Source organism: Anomaloglossus baeobatrachus, chromosome 6 (assembly GCF_048569485.1).
Source record: "Anomaloglossus baeobatrachus isolate aAnoBae1 chromosome 6, aAnoBae1.hap1, whole genome shotgun sequence".
NCBI classification, from domain to species: domain Eukaryota; kingdom Metazoa; phylum Chordata; class Amphibia; order Anura; family Aromobatidae; genus Anomaloglossus; species Anomaloglossus baeobatrachus.
In genome coordinates, this window is record NC_134358.1 from 131,159,935 (window position 1) to 131,177,885 (window position 17,951).

The 17,951-nt window shown below is 45.4% G+C and overlaps 1 protein-coding gene across 2 annotated transcripts in view; it reads left to right on the forward strand.

Moving 5' to 3' along the window:
* TOX (thymocyte selection associated high mobility group box) overlaps positions 1–17,951 on the forward strand; it is a 379,523-nt gene that overhangs the window by 300,387 nt on the left and 61,185 nt on the right. For both annotated transcript variants that reach the window (XM_075316335.1, XM_075316336.1), the window contains one exon: positions 1,482–1,712. In XM_075316335.1, coding sequence (XP_075172450.1) covers positions 1,482–1,712 — 231 coding nt within the window. The remainder of the gene's footprint in view (positions 1–1,481; positions 1,713–17,951) is intronic.

Here is a 17,951-nt window from a genome sequence, read left to right on the forward strand (position 1 = left end):
CTCTGGTGAAAACCCAGTAGGCACTTAGTCATGCTCTTTCAGGGGATACTCAGTCCATGGTGTAGTGGGTCCAAATCCGATAGCGTGACTTCTTAAGAAACATCCATGCTATGTAAAGGATATGTGACCAAAAGGGAGAGGAATGGAGTGCTGCGTCAGATGACATGGCTGCACCATCAATCCAATTGAGATAGTTTGAGATGAGTTGCACTAGAGAGTGAAGGCAAAGCTGCCAACAAGTGATCAGCACCTTTGGGATTTCCTTCAAGGTTTAACACATATTCTGGTTAATTTCACATGTGTTTTTTCACTCTTCTGCTCAAATGTATTCCTTTATGTGCCTTCATTCTGGATTTACAATGTGCACATTCTTCTAATAATAATAATAATGATAAAGTTAATTTATTTAGTGCCAACATATTCCACAACACCTTACAATTAAGCGGGGGCTTGTACAGAGAAAAACAAAACAAAGTAGCACATAATTCCCCAGCTACAGTAGGAGTGAGGGCCCTGTTCACAAGCTTACAGGTGTGTCCAAATTTTTGATTTTTTTTTTTTAATAGTCCATTTACAGATGCAGAAAGTATTTCCTATGCGCACAGAATAATCAGTGATAAATCGTTCTGTGCACATACACTGTCATTATTCACAGCAGTACGTCTCATTTATACAGGACAATGGACAGCCGAGAGCAATGATTTCACCCAACGAATGAGCGTTTTGCTCTTTTGTTCGGGTAATTGGCAGACTGTTTACATTTCTTAATAATTAGAGAAATGAGCATTCCAGTGTTTTTACAACAGTTCGGTTATATAGTAATTCAATCATAACATGACAGAACAGAATGACATAAGTTATGACCAAGGCAACATCATAAATAATGTCATCTAAATACTTCTGGAATTACCATTCTGTGCTATATAGGAATTTATCTTCCATACATATATTGGATATCCATCATTGTGAAGCATACTGAATGAATAGACATCAATCCTAATACCATATACAAGGAAAATTGAGACTGGAATCTGCATTACAGACGCAATCTGAATAAATAACAAGATAGCTCGGCGTTTGTATGTGACACAGGGTCACATAATATTTATAGGTGTAAATATATCCATGTTTTTGGGCCAAAGCTGAAGTCCGTAATGAGGCATTGGAACATTGTTCCTATTTTAAGGTGGGTTTTACCATCTAATAGTAATTTGTTGCATAATTTTTCTATCCATCCTTTACTTGCTACTCATATACTAGCAGTTGCAGTGCTGTTTGTATTACTAAAGTAATGTGTTTTATGTGTAATTGTGTTTTATGTCAACGATGTGATAAAGGTTCATTCTTGACTTTGTTATTGCCCCTTCTACGTTCTTGTTACACCGCAATACATACAATTGAATAATCTTCTCTCCATTGTTTTTTGTTCTTGATAGTTATTCCCTTGTAGAAGATAAATAATACATTTATTTTTATTACAGATCAGTAGTGCCGAGAAACGGCCAGCCCCAGACATTGGAAAGAAACCAAAAACTCCAAAAAAGAAGAAAAAGAAGGACCCAAATGAGCCCCAGAAGCCAGTGTCTGCCTACGCACTCTTCTTCCGGGACACACAAGCAGCCATCAAAGGCCAAAATCCAAATGCTACCTTTGGAGAAGTATCCAAAATAGTAGCCTCTATGTGGGATGGACTCGGAGAGGAGCAGAAACAGGTAACTTTTTGGAAAAAAAAAAATGTACAAAAAATGTGTTGTTTTAATGTGTGAAAAAAACTTAAATGTATAGTCACTTTCATACTCAGTTTTTGAAAATAAGAGTTTTCTTCTATTGCAGTCATAAGAGCTATTGTATTTTTAGCCTCCTAGAATTTCTGTTCTTTGAAAAGCTTTTGTGCGCCATCAGTTGCCATCTCGTCTTTTTTTTTCTATTATAAAGATGAATTGAAATTCTCACCATCCAAAAATATGCTACTCATAATCCTCCTCGGCACTCTGTTTGTAAGAGTCCACATACTGTGTAAGAGACTGCATTCCCACCGAGCATGGGCACATAGACAACCTCCGAAATATCCTGCAGCCACATGCGCAACATTCTTTTCGTGCTCAAAAAAGAAATGCCTGTTGTGTTATAAGGAATTACAGGTACATCAATAGGCAATGTAAGGCTTTTATTAAGATTACCTTCAAAGACTTGTTCAGTGACTGCTTCTTACAGTCATCATTGTAAGGATCCATGTATTCTACTCATTTTCTTGCTTTATAGTAAATCAAAGAAGCTGCTATAACCGATAAACTAGTGATATTTAAATTGTAATATATTGCACTTTGGAGCATCAAAGCCCCCAAAATTCAATTTTTTTAAATACTGCTAGTACTGATTTTGTTTTGAACTATAAATGGGCCTAAATTCGAGTAACTACATCAAATAGCAATGCAAATATTTCAGATCTAAAGTTTAAATCAAATGAGATTACTATTTTAAGTCTCAGCCAAACACATTGATAAAGTCTTGACAGTATAGATATTACACATAGCCATATAGCAAAATAATAAAATTCTGGCAGTCTGAAGCTGCCATTAGGAGGAGGTTTACTGAGGATTCATTTATTATTGAGTTGAATTGGTGCTACTATATATATGATTGTAATTAGTAAGCTCTATGTAATAGCGTTACAGTTATTTTTTTTCATTTCGGTCAAAGGCAAAACTAGAGATGGACTAAAGTAGATCAAAGGAAAACTCGCAGTAGATTATACTGTATTTTTTTATTATAAGATGCACTTTGTCTCCCAAAAATTTGAGAAGAAAACAAGGGATGCGTCTTACCGCAAGGTGGTGGTTGAGAGGTGTAGCAGGAGGCAGCGGTGATGCTGCTGGCGTTGTGCTGCTGGAGCTGTGGGCGCTGTGCTGCTGGGGCTGCAGGCGCTCAGCTGCTGGTGCTCCTGGGCTGCGGGCAGTGAGGCACTGGGATGGGCCATCCTGAAAATGGCAGTGATGCAGGGCTCAAATAATGCCACCCGAAGGCGGTGTGTGTGCAGATGGAGCGCTCGGTTCAAGATCTCATCTGCTCACGCACTGCCTCCGGCCCAGGTGGCGCATTTGCAGATGAGATCTCAGCTTGTCATTGTGCCGATAGCTCAATCTGCACATGCGCCGACTCCGGGCACCATTTCTCCGAAGCCCGAACTGCTGACAGTTTCTGGATGTTGTCTGCCTTACAGCACCCGCAGCTAGCATCTGGAATACCCTCCGCACCGCCTGCAGCATAACCCTGCTCCACCACCACCCTTGTCTCCTGCGACCCTGCTCCACCACCTCTGCCACCGCTCCTGGTAAGACAACACCGATTTGTAAGACAGACCCCCTTTTTTTTCCTCTAAATTTGGGGTAATCCGGTAATCATATAATCCGGTGCGTCTTATAAACCAAAAAATATGGTATATTTCTTTAAAGGGAACCAAACATCAGCATTTTCCTATATAAGGTGCAGGCAGTGCCTTACTGGTACTATCAGGCATATTGTGTACATACCGTGGGCAGCTCGGGTGTTTAGGCTGGGAAATTTAACTTTATAAAGTTTGAAAATTCATGCACTTTTTGATTAACGTGTGCACCTCTCCAGAAAATGTCCAGGCGGGTTATGCACTGGCCATATGTAAATGTCTAATCTTCAGTTACACGGCGTCAGAGTTAGCGCCTGCGCATAGCACTCATGTCCTGCGCCGTGTTTCTGAAGCCCACAGTATTATGGTGCATTTGAGGTGGTGCATGAGAGGGCGGCGCATGCGCCCTCGCTTCTTCAGATCTGTTGTTACCGCAGGAGCGCACGCGGTCACAACAGGACTGGAGAACATCTGATCTTACCGATTAGCTGCAGCAGACAATATCGTAGGAGACGTCTGCTGCAGCTAATCAGGGTAAGATCAGCTGTTCTCCAGTCCTGTTGTGACCACGCGCACTCCCGCGGTCACAACAATCTGAATAAGCGAGGGCGCATGCGCGGCGCCAGAGATGAGCGCTATGCACAGGCGCTAACTCTGATGCCGTGTAACTGAAGATTAGAAATTTACATACGGCCAATGAGAGGGAGGAACAGGTGGCGGGGGGGGGCAGGGATACACGTGCATAACCCGCCCGGACATTAGCAGCGGGGTGCACTCAATCAAAAAGTGCATGAATTTTCAAACTTTATAAAGTTGAATTTCACAGCCTAAACACCCGAGCTGCCCACTAATGGTATGTACACATGTGCCTGATAGTGCCAGTACTGCACTGGCTGCACCTTATATAGGAAAATTCTGATGTTTGGTTCCCTTTAACATAATATGTATGAAGAATGGCTATTTCCATGAGTTTTTAATTTATCCATTGAGATACGCAGAAATGTAATCATTTTGGACAGCTTGGGGGTTAAGAGAAGATTAAAATAATTAATCTATCACAATTCACATTGACAGTTCTACACAGTGAACGCCCTTAAGAAATACAAATAAAAAAACAATGCCAGAATCGCTGTTTTTTGTGCTTCTCGCCTCAAAATAATTGATCAAAAAAGTACAAGTACATCAAATTGGTGCCATTGAAAACTACAGCTCCTCCAACAAGCAATATTTATTGCGCAACTGAATAAATTTAACATTGTTATGAATGCATTGATTCACAGAAAAAAATAACTTGTCAATTATACTGCAATGTAAACTTTATGAAGGCAAATTCTAAACAATTATGGCGGAATCTTTTGTTATTCATTTTTTAGCGCCCAACTTTTTTATTATGGCCCTTGAATAGATAGTGATGAATGCCGCGCTGCTGTGGAGAGAGACAGACAGACATTTTATCAAAGTGATTATATTTCCATACGTTTTGGAGAGATACTGTCACGGCCGGGCGGTCGGGCAGACCCAGGAGGTGGATCCACTGGACCGAACTCTCTGAGATGGTGGTAGGGAGTCCGGCAGCTGAAGCACTGATGGGCAGTAGAACAGTCCGTGCAAGTGAAGGCAGCGGAGGAGTCCCAGGGACCACGGAGTCACAGAAGGTGGTCTTGGTGACGTAGCTCAGGTTCGGAGGCCGAGGTGATATCAGGCGGGGTCCGGAACCTCTGGAGCAAGATGACGGGTCACCGCAGGGATCCGGGATGGTACGGACTGTCAGATGGCAGACGGACAGCGTGCGGGGATCAGGACACGGCAGACTGGATGGCGAGGCAGGTACGGCTCTACAAAGACAGATAGGTGAGTACAGGCACATAAACACCAAGAGACCTGACTCCTAGCTCAGGGAACACGAAGATCAGGCCCCGCCCCCTTGGACAATGACCCCCTATATACCCTGTACCTGTGCAACCTCATTTCCTGTTAATGGACGCTGGCCCTTTAAGAAAGGGTCAGTGACCGCGCGCGCGCCCTAATGCGCATGCGCGCCGCCCGGGTGCCAGAAGCCAGGGAAGGAGGCTGCGAGGAGGACGCAGGGGAGCCGGCCAGGTCCAGGGAAGCTGTCGGGCGCCGGGATCGGGGGCCCGGAGCCCTGGGACGGACGGAATCCGGTGACTGGGGAGCGGAGAGCGTGGCAGGTGAGCCGGGGAACGGGGGTGAGGACCCGGGGAGCGTGACAGTACCCCCCCCCCCACGCCCCCCTCCCCGCAACCGGGACATGAAGGCACGGATAAGAGGAGTGCCCACGTTCTCCCTGGGCTCCCAAGACCTATCCTCAGGACCATACCCTTCCCAGTCCACCAGGAAGAACTGTCGACCTCGTACGGTCTTCATGGCCACGATATCCCTTACCGCATAGATGTCATCATCGGCAATAGGAGGAGGGGCCGGACTGGCAGCAGCGGAGAAGGGACCAAGGACAACCGGCTTGAGCAGAGAGACGTGGAAGGAGTTGGGTATCCTCATCGTGGCCGGGAGCTGTAGCTTGTAGGATACCTCATTGATCTTGCTGAGGACCTTAAACGGCCCGATGTAGCGAGGACCCAGCTTGTAGGAAGGTATCTTCAATCGGATGTACTGGGAAGCAAGCCAGACCAGGTCACCAGGAGAGAAACACGGAGGATCCAGACGTCTCTTGTCAGCGTGTTTCTTCATCCGCTGGGAAGCGCGCCCAAGGGACGCTTTGACAGAGTCCCAAATGGTAGCAAAGTCACGAACTGCAGTATCAGCAGCCGGGACATCCGATGAAGGGGATATAGGCAATGGGACGGCGGGCTGGAGTCCGTAAACAACATGGAAGGGAGATTCGGAGGATGACTCACTGACGTGGTGGTTATGGGAGAATTCAGCCCAAGGCAGAAGCGAGGACCAGTCGTCGTGATGGGCGTTGACATAGTGACGTAGGTATGAGGTCACGATTTGATTGACCCTCTCCACTTGGCCGTTAGACTGAGGATGGTAAGAAGAAGAAAAGTCCAGAGTCACTCCCAGATGTTTGCATAGAGCCCTCCAGAAGCGGGAGGTGAACTGAGTTCCTCTGTCGGACACTATGTGGGATGGAAAGCCATGCAAGCGGAAGATGTGATGTATATAGGCTTCCGCGAGTTCCTGAGCAGAGGGCAGTCCGGCCATAGGAACGAAGTGGGCCATTTTGGAGAATCGATCAACCACGACCCATATGACTGTGTGCCCGGAGGATAATGGCAAGTCCGTAATAAAGTCCATTGCTATGTGTTGCCACGGGACTGAGGGTATCGGTAAAGGCAGAAGACGGCCATGGGGCAAGTGTTTGGGCGTCTTGTTCCTGGCACAGGAGGAGCAGGCAGAGACAAAAGCAGCGACGTCCGTGCGAAGGGATGGCCACCAGTAATGGCGTACAATCGCACCCCATGTTCTCTTCTGACCAGCATGCCCGGCTGTTTTTGAGGCATGACCCCAGTGTAACACTTTTTGCCTGTCGGTATCGGAGACATAGGTCTTCCCGGGCGGTATCTGGGCTAGGGTAACAGGGGCCACCGGAATGATGTTGCTAGGACAGATGATGGGTTGGGTAGTCTCTTCCTCCTGCTCCATGGGCATGAAAGACCTGGACAAGGCATCAGCGCGTACATTCTTGTCCGCGGGTCGGAAGTGAAGCTGAAAGTCGAACCTGGCAAAGAATAAGGACCACCTGGCTTGCCGTGGGTTCAGTCGCTGAGCGGACCGCAGGTATTCTAGGTTCTTGTGGTCCGTGTAGATGATCACGGGATACACTGCACCTTCCAGGAGGTAGCGCCATTCCTCCAGTGCCAGTTTGACTGCCAAGAGCTCTCGGTCCCCGATGGTATAGTTGCGTTCAGGCGCTGAGAAGCCCTTGGAGAAGAATCCGCAAGTCACCATCTTCCCGGAGGAGGACTTCTGCATGAGCACTGCTCCGGCTCCTGAGGAGGAGGCATCCACCTCCAAGGTGAACTGGCGGTTCAACTCCGGACGGTGAAGTACAGGCGAGGAAGCAAAAGCCCGCTTCAAAGAGCCAAACGCGGCGTCGGCCGCAGGCGACCAGTCCTTTGGATTTGCCTCTTTCTTAGTCAAAGCGGAAAGTGGAGCAGTCAGAGCAGAGAAGTGAGGGACGAATTGGCGGTAGTAGTTGGCGAATCCCAGGAAGCGTTGGATTGCCTTCAGTCCAGAAGGGGGAGGCCAGTTGAGAATGGCGGAGACCTTCTTGGGATCCATCTGCAGTCCAGTCTCAGAGATGATGTACCCCAGAAAGGGGAGAGAAGACTGCTCAAAGACACACTTCTCATACTTTGCGTACAGACGGTTCTCTCTTAGTCGTCGTAGAACCAGCTGTACGTGCTCTCTGTGGGTTGGGAGGTCCGGAGAGAAGACAAGGATGTCATCTAGATATACTACCACACAGGTGTAGAGGAGGTCTCGGAACACGTCGTTCACCAGTTCTTGGAAGACGGCAGGGGCGTTACACAGGCCGAAGGGCATCACGCAGTACTCATAATGTCCATCGCGCGTATTAAACGCGGTCTTCCATTCGTCACCAGAGCGGATGCGCACCAGATTGTAAGCACCCCGAAGATCCAGCTTGGTGAACAGACGAGCTCCTCTAAGCCGGTCAAACAATTCGGGGATGAGCGGCAGAGGGTACTTGTTCTTAACAGTGATCTGATTCAGACCCCGGTAGTCGATGCAGGGACGTAAATCGCCCTCTTTTTTCTTGACAAAGAAGAAACCTGCTCCAGCAGGAGAGGAGGATCTCCGAATGAATCCCCTAGCCAGGCTCTCTGAGATGTAAGTCGACATAGCCCTTGTTTCGGCTGGAGATAAAGGATATATCCGTCCTCGTGGTGGCGTTGTTCCAGGGAGCAGGTCGATGGCACAATCGTAGGGGCGATGTGGCGGCAGTACCTCGGATTCTTTTTTATCAAAGACATCAGCAAAGGACCAATAAGCCGAGGGCAGCCCCGGTAGGTTCTCAGGAACCGGAGGTCGTCGGATGGGTTGTGTGGATTTTAGGCATCTCTCATGACACGAAGCACCCCAGCGGGTGATTTCGCCAGTGCCCCAGCTGACTGATGGTTCGTGAGTCCGTAACCATGGAAGGCCCAGCAGGATCTGATGGGACATGTGCGGAAGGACGTAGAAGGCGATGTTCTCGGTGTGAAGAGCACCGATGCGCAGTTCAACCGGCCTGGTGGTCCAGGAGATGGTGTCAGAAAGGGGTCTCCCATCCACAGAGGCAATCACCAGGGGCTTGTTGAGTGGGATAACAGGCACCTGGTATTTGTCCACGGTGGCTTGCTGGATGAAATTGCCTGCTGCCCCGGAATCAAGATAGGCCTCAGCCGTGAACCGCGTCTCTCCCGTTGTCACTTGCACGGTCCATGTGACCGGATCAGAGAGAGTCCCAGCACCTAGGGTGGCCTCTCCTACCAACCCTAGGCTTTGGAGTTTCCCGGCCTTTCTGGACAGGAACGGAGGAGGTGTGTGCCCTCACCGCAGTAAAAGCAGAGACCCTGGGCAAGCCGCTCTGCTCTACGTTGTGCAGACTGACGCACTCGGTCAATCTGCATGGGCTCGTGGACGGGACTCCCAGCTGTTGATGACTGAGGTACGGAGGGCTTCTGAGGAGGAGATGAATGCCGTAACGGGCGTCTCTCACGAGATAGCTCTTTGGAGCGCTCCTGAAAACGTATGTCCACACGAGTTGCTAGGGCAATCAGGGCATCTAGGGTGGAGGGCACGTCCCGACCCGCCAACTCATCCTTGATGCGACTCGAGAGTCCCTCCCAGAAGGCGGCTGTTAGGGCCTCATTATTCCACCCGAGTTCTGAAGCCAAAGTGCGAAAACGGATGGCGTACTGGCCCACCGTCAGTGTTCCTTGACGTAGGCGGAGGAGTGATGAAGCAGAGGCAGAAGCGCGTCCCGGCTCGTCAAAGGTGCTGCGGAATGCCTGCAGGAACTGTTGAAGATCCTTGGTCATGGGGTCCTCCTTCTCCCACAAGGGGTTCATCCACGCCAGCGCCTCGCCCTCTAGGTGGGACATTATAAAGGCGACCTTGGCTTGGTCGGAGGCGAACAGATGTGGCAGCTGCGTGAAATGAAGGGAACATTGATTTATGAAGCCCCTGCAGGTCTTGGGATCTCCAGCATAACGAGGAGGTGACGCCAAACGGAGTCGGGAAGCATCTGACGAGGTTGCCACTGGTGCGGGGGCCATGGCTTGCCTGGCGGGGGACCTGGGTGCCGCAGGCGTCATTGATGCTTGTAATGTGTACAGGCGGGTGTCCACGGAGGTCATGAATTGCAGCATGCGGGTCTGGACTTCACGCTGGCGTTGGAGTTCCTCTTGCAGAGCCATTAGTGCTGCAGCGGGATCCATGGCCTGATCTTACTGTCACGGCCGGGCGGTCGGGCAGACCCAGGAGGTGGATCCACTGGACCGAACTCTCTGAGATGGTGGTAGGGAGTCCGGCAGCTGAAGCACTGATGGGCAGTAGAACAGTCCGTGCAAGTGAAGGCAGCGGAGGAGTCCCAGGGACCACGGAGTCACAGAAGGTGGTCTTGGTGACGTAGCTCAGGTTCGGAGGCCGAGGTGATATCAGGCGGGGTCCGGAACCTCTGGAGCAAGATGACGGGTCACCGCAGGGATCCGGGATGGTACGGACTGTCAGATGGCAGACGGACAGCGTGCGGGGATCAGGACACGGCAGACTGGATGGCGAGGCAGGTACGGCTCTACAAAGACAGATAGGTGAGTACAGGCACATAAACACCAAGAGACCTGACTCCTAGCTCAGGGAACACGAAGATCAGGCCCCGCCCCCTTGGACAATGACCCCCTATATACCCTGTACCTGTGCAACCTCATTTCCTGTTAATGGACGCTGGCCCTTTAAGAAAGGGTCAGTGACCGCGCGCGCGCCCTAATGCGCATGCGCGCCGCCCGGGTGCCAGAAGCCAGGGAAGGAGGCTGCGAGGAGGACGCAGGGGAGCCGGCCAGGTCCAGGGAAGCTGTCGGGCGCCGGGATCGGGGGCCCGGAGCCCTGGGACGGACGGAATCCGGTGACTGGGGAGCGGAGAGCGTGGCAGGTGAGCCGGGGAACGGGGGTGAGGACCCGGGGAGCGTGACAGATACCCCTCTCCTTCAGGTTGTGATTATTCCTGAATAAGGAGAGGGGTATCTCTCTGAAACGCATTGAAATAGAATCACTTTGATAAAATTATAGACACTCTCTCCCCCACGGCAGCACGGTATTCATCCCTATCTATTCAACGGTCATCTTCTACTTCACATGGGGCCGCGGCAGCCGTGCCATACAAACGCACTACAGTTAGTTGTGATTCACTCACTTATACAAGGTGATTCCCAGCCAGTCTCCCACACTGGTACTTGCCACGCCTCAAACTATGATCCGACGAGGACAGGCACAATGAGTTCAGCATGGCCATCGACTATGAGCTCCCCAGTTGATTATCCCTCAGGTACTATCTGATAAGATCCTATCTTTACACTTCTTGTCTTCTACTTTTTCTACTCCAACTTTTTTATTATATTATATGGAATCCAAAATGATGCCATTAAAGAGTCTGTTATCAATTTTTTGCTAACCCATCTAAGAACAGCATGATGTAGGAAGCAGAAACTCTGACTTCAATGATGTATCACATACTGGCTGCAGTTTTGAAAAAAATCCCTGCTTTGCCTGCTCTGGAAATTCTGCTAGTTCTCTAAATATTGCCCTGTGTATAACCCGGTCCACAACACTGATTGGCAGTAGCACAGTTCCGAGAAAACACTCACCATTAGATTGCCTGGGATCCTGCTCCTGTATTCCTTTAACAGAGAAATCGGAAAACCGATCAGCCACAAATAGGCAATAGTAATACATTCACAGAAGAAAAAATTCTTGTGTTCCCATAAAATCTTCAATTTATTATAAATTCATAAAATCCATGATTATAGTAAGGGAAAGCATTCAATGTTGACGCGTTTCGACCCTTGTTACAACTAAGGCCACTAGGGTCAAAACGCATCAACATTGACTCCCTCCCCTGACTATGATCATGGATCCGGTCATCATGGATGACTTTATAGTAAACTAAAGATTTTATGGGAATACCGGATTTTTTTTCTTCTGTAGATTTATTACTGATTTGTAATGTTTTGTGTACGCTGTCCATATGCAGAAAGCTGCTAATCAGTGTTGGGGTTCGGGTTAGAAAGAGTTCATGAGTATGGAGGACTACAAAGCAGTGGGTTTTCTAATGCTCTAGTGATAATCTCCTGGAAGTGATTTTATCAAAACTACAGTTCCTGACAGAAGTTCTGTCGCTGATCCATGTTATGTAAATACAGGCTTATAACCTGACTTTAAATTCATCCATTGGTTTTCTAAATTACTCTTTTGAAAGCTGAAACCCTCCCAAATTTGGTTTAGGTTATGAAAATAAAGTTGCTGCAAAGCTGAAATATTGATCATTTAATGAACACAGAAAGGTCAGATTTTGGCAAGACAAAAGTTGTGTCGCCTTGTCATATAATGCACCCAATCCTAGTTTACATCTTCACCTGTGCACTAAATGATTGTTAATTAGCAGGTGTGTATAAAAAGAAACCCAGCACCCCAGACCTTCAGTTGAACTGCAAATTTACCTCTGACAGCATGCCAAAAATCCACCCTGTGATCAAAGCCTTAATTATCAAGAGGCTGAAGAACAGATCCACTGCAGAGGTGGCTGGCACCTTTAATGTGTCTCAGCGCCAAGTACAAAGAATTAAAAAAAGATTTGAAGAGACTGGAGATGTTTTTGACAAGCCCATGTCCAGCAGACCCTGCAAGACAACTGCTCAGGAGGAACGTTTGTTGGTTAGAAAATCCAAATCCAGCCCCTCGTCCACTGCAGCAGAGCTCCAACAGGCCTAGTCACCTCAAGTCCCTGTGTCAACTGGAACAGTTTGTAGGATTCTGTCTCGAAATGGTCACCATGGTCGAATCAGTGCCCAGAAGCCAGCACTAAACAAAAGGCAATTAAAAAACCGTGTGGCATTTTCCAAGTCTCACAGCCTGCTAAACAGATGGATGCTAGAAAAGTGGCAGAAGGTGGATATCTCTGATGAATCTTCAGTTGAATTACACCACAGCCACCGCAAATACTGCAGGAGACCTACTGGAGACCATATGGATCCAGAAAACAGTTAAGTTTGATGGTAGAAAGATCATGGTCTGGGGTTACATTCAGTATGAGGGTTTGCAAAACATTTGCAAGGTGGAAGGCAATATCAATAGCCTAAAATATCAAGAAGTATTAGCTACCTCTTACTTTCTCAATCATAAAAGGGGTCAAATTCTGCAGCAGGATGGTGCTCCATCTCATACATCCATCTCTACAACAAAGTTCCTCCTGGCAAGGAAGATCAAGGTGCTGAAGGACTGGCCAGCCCAGTCACCAGACATCAACATCATTGAGCATGTTTGGAGTAAGATGAAAGAGGAAGCTTGGAAGACAAAACCAAAGAATCTAGATGAACTCTGGGAGGCATGTAAGACTGCATTGTTTGCTATTCCTGATGACTTCATCAATAAATTGTATGAATCATTGTTGAACCGCATGGATGCAGTCCTTCAAGCTCATGGAAATCACACAAAATATTAAATATGGCTCTAATAGCACCACAACTTCATTCATCAATGTTATGCAACATATCTTTGTATTGGAAGTTAATTATTTGAATTTTACATTACTTTCTGTGGGCGACAAAACCTTTGTCTTGCCAAAATCTGACCTTTCTGTGTTCAATGATCAATATTTCAGCAACTTTATTTTCATAACCTAAACCAAATTTGGGAGGGTTTTAGCTTTCAAAAAAGTAATTTATGAAACCAATGGATGAATTTAAAGTCAGGTTATAAGCTTTTATTTACATAACATGGATAAGCGACAGAACTTCTGTCAGGGACTGTACAGCAAGTAGCCCTGTAAGTGGAATAGTGCTGGAATTTGAGTGTCTGTCTCTACTTTACTCTAAAGTCTTAAAAAATAAACAAAAATACATTTGCTTATATTGATAGATCAACTAAAAGTTTAGGCTTTCAAAAGAACAAAAAAACTACTGTGTCCTTAAGTCCCACAATAGCAGAATCTTCAAGAGGTTAATACCGACAAGTTGGATCTGCAATTCTTTTGTCTTATTATTTTTTGCAACAAAATAAAGCCAGCCCATATTCATAATGGTGCGCCAGTAACCTTGAAGGAAAATATATGTATTTAACATCAACAAAGACAATTATTTCAGAATCCTCAATTAGATATTTTGTGAAAAAAAAACATGAGCCGAAGGAAGGAGATGTGGAAGCAGGTTTATTATAGAGTATTCCTTTTGTTTTGTTCATTGGCGGCATACAAAAGACTTTTCTAGCTTTCATTTTCTTCAGAATGTCAGTCTGCGCCTGTTTTGTTTGAATATCTATCTAATTCTTATTTTATTGAACAATAGTCTACAGGTTTAGGCAGCTGTGGAACAGTTTAAAATGTACTATAGCAATAAAATCACTTTTTTATATTAAGGAAGAAAAAAACATACCTGTTCCATAAAAAAGTCCGTAAATGTAACTGTTTTTTAGACTAAACCTTTTACCAGACCTGAAACAACAGTGTTTTGGCTCCTCCTATTCTGAATATCGTAGAACATTTATTTTTATGAATTTTTAGATGACTGATAAAGTGGTGATTTTGAAGGACTGCTTAATCAAAAGTGTGTGTGTGTGTATATATATATATATATATATATATATATATTGTCTATGAAATAAAAAAAAACTCTAAGAGTAGCCGTTTTCACATTTTGATCTACTTTATTTTACAGTCATGATAACATAATTTTCGGTAAAAATAACAATACAGTGTTAAAGAGTTGTTTAAAACAATTATTCACATTCTACAGCTTGATTTTCTTTCATGCAACCCCCTTATGATAGACTGTTTTGTTTCTGAGACCCCTACCAATCACCTAGTAATAAAGTTGAGCGAGTACAGAAGTAATCGTAGTTACTAGACTCGCAATGAGTACTTTTTAATACTCGCGTATTCATTCCGAATAGCGAGTACAATGCAAATCAATAGGAAATGCGAGGGATTTTCTACTGGACCCAACAAAGAGGTCTGGAGGGATGGGAAAATGATGAAACCCTGGAGACTCTTTCTCTCTCCCTCTCTCTCTCTCTCTCCTGCTCTCGCAATAGGTAAGTATGAAGCGTGGACAGCCAATCACAGTAATGCCAAAACCAAGATTGCTGCAGCCTTACTGTCATTGGTTAATAAGCCCAGCATGTTTAGTGGCTGCAAATGAGGCACCTACACAAAAACTCGCAATATAACGAGTAACCTTAATACCGTACTATCCATGCAAGTAGCGAATAGTAATAATTACACTCGCTCATCACTACCTATAATCTGTGATCAAATCAACCTGACAGCACATTTTGTATTTGCCTACACTGCCCCCACAGGAGAAATGAAGCATTGCATGTTTTTTATTAAAAAAAAATTAGCTGTCCATGAAATATATGAACATGTTGTGTTCAACAGAGTGAGATATGCTCTTTGTAGCCATTATTGAAAATTGCTTCGTTAAAGGGATTGTATTTGGAAAAATTCCCTTTTCATATGCCCTCTAAGGCAGGAGTGGACACAGACAGAAGGCTTTGTCAGGATTGGCCACTTGTGGTTGCTCTTATTCACTTTAATGAATTGTTCTACATTTTCACTTCTTACCACTGGTGGCTGTTACTGTGTTTCTAGAAACGACCCTTTAGTAAGATGGTCGATGTTGAACCTGTAGAAGGCATCATATTTCCTGTTTGGACCTACTTAAAGCCATATGAACTCTCATTCATGGCTTTAGTATTGTCTCTAGTTTCAGTCTTCGGCCCCTAAGACTTGCTTTACCCAGACTGTTCCCACTCCTTTCTGGATTGTGTGTAATATTCCTAGTGCTACTTCCAAGGCCTTCTACTACCACTTCTTGTGCTGTGCTTGTGCTCCTTCAGACCTTGGATTCCAGTTATGCACCACCAGTATTGTAATAGAGGGCCTCTGTGCAAAAACAATACATGGACTCTCTGTAGCCCCATAGTTTGTCATAAATGCCCCCATTTGTGTGTCTGTGATAGAAGCTGATTGGAGGTGTAAGTTGGTCGCCTTAGCTCCTTGGACTCTGTGTGGCTGCACAACTTGCACCAATTGTGTGTTCACCTCTGCTCTAAGACTACATGGACATCAAGGAATCAATACAGGAAGCCACTTCAGACGAGTAAGTGCAGGTCAGTGCCAAGTGTATTATGATAGACTGTCTTCATTAAGGAAACCTCTTTAACTCACAATTTTCAAACTGTATTTGAAAAGATGTTTTCTAAACCAGCAACCTATTTTAAGAGGTAAAACAAGGTGTGATGTCCAGCTTGCACAAAAAATGTAGAATCTCCTCTAAGTAAAATCCAAAAATTTTATTAATACTTATTAAAACGATAGTATATTAAAATATCCTGCATGACCAGATCTTGCAGGAAATTTTAATACACTATCATTATAATATGTATTAATAAAGTTTTGGGATTTTACTTACAGGAGATTATACAATTTTTGTTCTAGCTGGACATCATACTTTTTTTTTTAGAGATAAGCGAACGTGAGGTTTGGTTTTTGAACCATACACCAAATTTTAAACAAAGTGTTCGGGTTCGTGGATCGGATGCAGTACATGCAAACAAAACTCATGCAAACAACGCTGTGCTCAGGTACGCTCGGTGCTCAGCCCTGTGCGAGCCGCGTGCAATGTTTGAACAACACACAGCGTGCTCAAATGTAGGGTGCAATAAAAAAAAAGGTTTGAAAATGCCTGCCCACCCTCCCCCAGAAGTATTCTGCTTTTGGCTGGCTGTATGTAGGTGGAGACTCAAACTGCCAATCAGGGATTTGATCCAGGGTTCAGGTCAAGCTCAAGCCTGTGGAGCTAGCCTCGTTTGCTCCTGCCAAACTGAGCTTCACGGAATCACTCATCTCTATTTTTTTTTACCTCTTCATTAATACATGCGAACCGGCCCATGGATTTGTCTGTGCTTTGCTAATTAATGCATCCGATATAGTTCCTCTGAACGTGATAAGCTTACATCTACATATCTCTTTTTTTAAGAACCTATTTTAAGGCAAATCTATTACCTTCACTAGGCAGTATAGAATAAGTCATCTTCCTACTAGGGTTGAAAAGCCACAAACAGTATATGGCATGATGTGGCTATCCTTTTCACCAGCTCCAATAGAAAGTGCTGTCCAATTTCTGTTCAGAGCTTGAGAAGATACAGATCCTATTCAATAGACAATGTAGATACTTGTCTTTTCAGGCTATATATAACTACAGGAAGACCAGCCACCCAATGGTTTGATACTATCAAGATAATGACGGAGAAGACCCTGGTAGACCTAGTTAGGCTTGCCCAAGGTCGATCTCCCTACAGAGCATTCATCCGTCAAGTCGCCATGGCTTGAAATCGAGCTGAAGGCCATTAAAAGAAAGAAGAATTACCAGTGCTTTACCATCATGGTTAGAAACTGCTAAAGGAGTGATTTGGGTCTAACAATGGTGCTATAGGATCAAACAGATTTCTCATATTACTTTTTTTAATTGATCCTACCCTTTATGCTTCAGACTAAGCTGTATAATTTTCCATTATAATATGACAACTTTTTGCAATCAATTATACATTGCAGAAGAGCGCGGTTAAGCTGACATCTGGGAATTCTGTCACAGCGTGTAAGTATAGTAGTTTACAGGCAGGACACAGCTCAGGTACAAAGCTTGTAACAGGAGAGGTCAGCACTGAATAGAGGGAGCACATATAATATAGCTCAACAGTTTATAGCTGGATTCAGGAGCTGAGTCCGGCTGGCAGCATGGGCCATGCCCTCTCCTAGACCGGTTTTCTCTACACCAAGCACGCTCTATTAAATGAATTTCGTCTCCCATGTGAATGAAGGTCGTGGACGAAGACCATTTCTTGCTTGTTGCATAGTGCACAAGGCACTCACAAATAAAAAGGCAGCAAGGAACATTCTGACAGGTTTACAATAAAGTTACGCTCGGTGGCTTTAAATGCTTTAGGATACAGGTTTTACAGAAAACTGAGCAAGAAACACAAATTCCCCTTCCACTAGCGGGAAAGAGCCATAAACTTAAAAAAAAGGAGGAAAAAAAAGCAAAAAAAAAGTGACTTGTGATGTAACATCACCCCGTGCACAGTAAATATGTTCTCACAGCATATTGATTAAGGGCTAAAGAGAGTGTAATTAACATGGAAAGGGCATAACCTAAAGCGATGGCATGTAATTTACAGCATGCAAACTGTGATTAACTCAGTGAGAGGGGAGGTAAAACAGAGAGAATGTTATTCAAGGCAGACTCAAATATTATGACAAGACGTGCCAAAGCGAGGGGAGAAATGAAATATTACATCAAGCCAGTTAGTTGAC